We start from the raw sequence: 2,166 nt of genomic DNA, 5'->3' as shown, positions 1-2,166 counted from the left end.
CAGGAATATCTATCTGTCTGGATGTAGTAAAGTTAATATGGAAGAACGCTTAACAAATACCTCCAGTACACAGTGAGACAGGCATTCCTTCAGGAACCAAGCAGACATGAAAATTCCGAGTACAAGGTGTCCCCACCCCAAGGCCATGATCCTTACCCTGTCCACCATGAAATCAATGGCATCAGCCATCATAGGGTCCACTGGGCCAGATGAAAAGTTTCCAAGAACTATTTTTTTGAGCATAAATGATGGCATCAGCCAAAAGCTGTTAAAAAAAAAAAAAAAAAGACCTGATAATTTAAATTTCCAAGACTACACATAAATGGCAAATACTCATTCAACACTGAAGCTTCGTATTAGCTAGGTACTTGGGACCTAGAGATTTAAAAAAACCTAGTCCCTTCCTTTTAAAGAGCTAGTTTTGAAGCATCTAGTTTTTGTATACATTTTCTCAAGCTCCGAGTTATGGTTTAATATGATCCAACTTTTGGGGATTTGGAATAATTATAAGCAACATTTCAAAATGCCTTTACAGAGGTAGACATTCTGATGATTCCAAGATTTTATGTTCTATTTGGTCTTATTCCAACGGCTAACCTATTTGCGGTAAACTGAACACTTACCATATCAACCTTAAGGTTTATATCACCTTTTGATTAAAGATAGATTTCAAAATAGGAAAATCAGAGTTATTACACCTCCTATTGCTACTACTGGGTTCAATTGGGCTAATTCAAGGCAATTCAATCTTTATGTATTTCTATACATGATTTGTCATTAGGATTTACTCCACTAATTACACTGAGAGCCATTATACAGGGTAAACATGAATTTCTCTACCCTATGCTGAAAATGACTTATAAAAGGTATAGACCAGGGACTTCCCTGGTGTTCCAATGGTTAAGACTCCATGCTTCCAATGCAGGGCACGTGGGATCGATCCCTGGTTGGGGAACTAAGATCTCACAGGCCGCAGCCAAAAAAAAAACCCACAAAACACGTGCAGACCACCTTCTGATGCATATTCTCAGTGGGCTTCCCTCACAAGGACCAGACAGCCATCAGTGATCTTTCTAAGTTCTCTACCCCACAGTTCCTTATCTTCTAAAGGTGATGCTGCCTATGTGTGCTCTGTAGAGGGTGCATCCTCTTGGCTCTGTTTGCCCCTGCAGCCTCTGTGTGGCACATGGTAAGCACTCACACATTTGATAAAAAGTAGCTGATATGCAAGAGCACAAACGAAGTGGGGGAAGTCTTGGCTTCTGACAATTAAAACATGAAAAATCATCAAAAATCATCAATGACTTAGTGCATTATCTGGACATAAAGTATCTGTGTCTGATGTATACAAGAAATTGCTGCATGAATGCTGAGTAAACAACTGAGAAAATATCAGGAGAAATATTTTAAAAATCAGAGTGAATGTTGAGTAGATGTGAAAACCATGAAAACAATGTTTACCTAGAACATTATGTGAAAACCAATCTGATCACACAGGTAGGTTTAGTTACTAGGTTGCTTTTTGGGGGAGAGCCTAGCCTTGCTAGCAATGAAAGAAATATCATGAAGTCAGCTTTAAGGTACCATTAGACATCTATCAAGTTAATTAAAATGATAAAATCAATAAAGGGATGGCTCAGAGGAAACAGGTACCCCACTAGTTGCCCCGCAAAGCATTCCTCCATTTCCATCTTTCTAAAAAGCAGACTAACGTTGTAAAAGTGTCAAGATGTGCAGATCATCTGCTGACAGACTAAATGCTCTAATCTCTCCCTTTTGGGGAACATATCTCAAGAAAATAACCCAGAAAGGGAAGGAACAAAAGTAATTTATACAAAGATTTACAGTAGAACATGATGAAAAATTGGGAGAAGCCAAAGGCCTTAAAAAACTACAACAGGACTGTGTACACAAAATACTAAGTGGAACAAGCAGAACACAGTATCAGTTACATATGCACTAAACTGTAAAGGCATGTGAACGTATAGTAAATAAAGCTAGACAATGATTTAGAGTAGTGGAAACAACTGAATTTAGAACTCTTTCAATTCTTTTCTTTTCCAAAGGTGATTGTTTCTAATTTTAAAAGCCAGAGTGGTTTCAAAAGACACAAGTAGGGCTTCCCTGGTGGCGCAGTGGTTGGGAGTCCGCCTGCCGATGCAGGGG

At 38.7% G+C, this 2,166-nt stretch overlaps 1 protein-coding gene across 1 annotated transcript in view; it reads right to left on the bottom strand.

Annotated features, from left to right (window-relative positions):
- Window positions 1-2,166, bottom strand: part of SPG21 (SPG21 abhydrolase domain containing, maspardin) — a gene marked incomplete at its 3' end in the record, with an annotated part of 20,894 nt that overhangs the window by 712 nt on the left and 18,016 nt on the right. Inside the window, exon 5 of the mRNA XM_007447685.1 lies at window positions 157-265. Within this exon, the coding sequence (XP_007447747.1) occupies window positions 157-265 (109 nt within the window). The remainder of the gene's footprint in view (window positions 1-156; window positions 266-2,166) is intronic.

Source organism: Lipotes vexillifer, unplaced genomic scaffold (assembly GCF_000442215.2).
Source record: "Lipotes vexillifer unplaced genomic scaffold, Lipotes_vexillifer_v1.1 scaffold975, whole genome shotgun sequence".
In the NCBI taxonomy this organism is placed as follows: Eukaryota; Metazoa; Chordata; class Mammalia; order Artiodactyla; family Lipotidae; genus Lipotes; species Lipotes vexillifer.
This window is presented reverse-complemented; position numbering and strand designations above follow the sequence as displayed.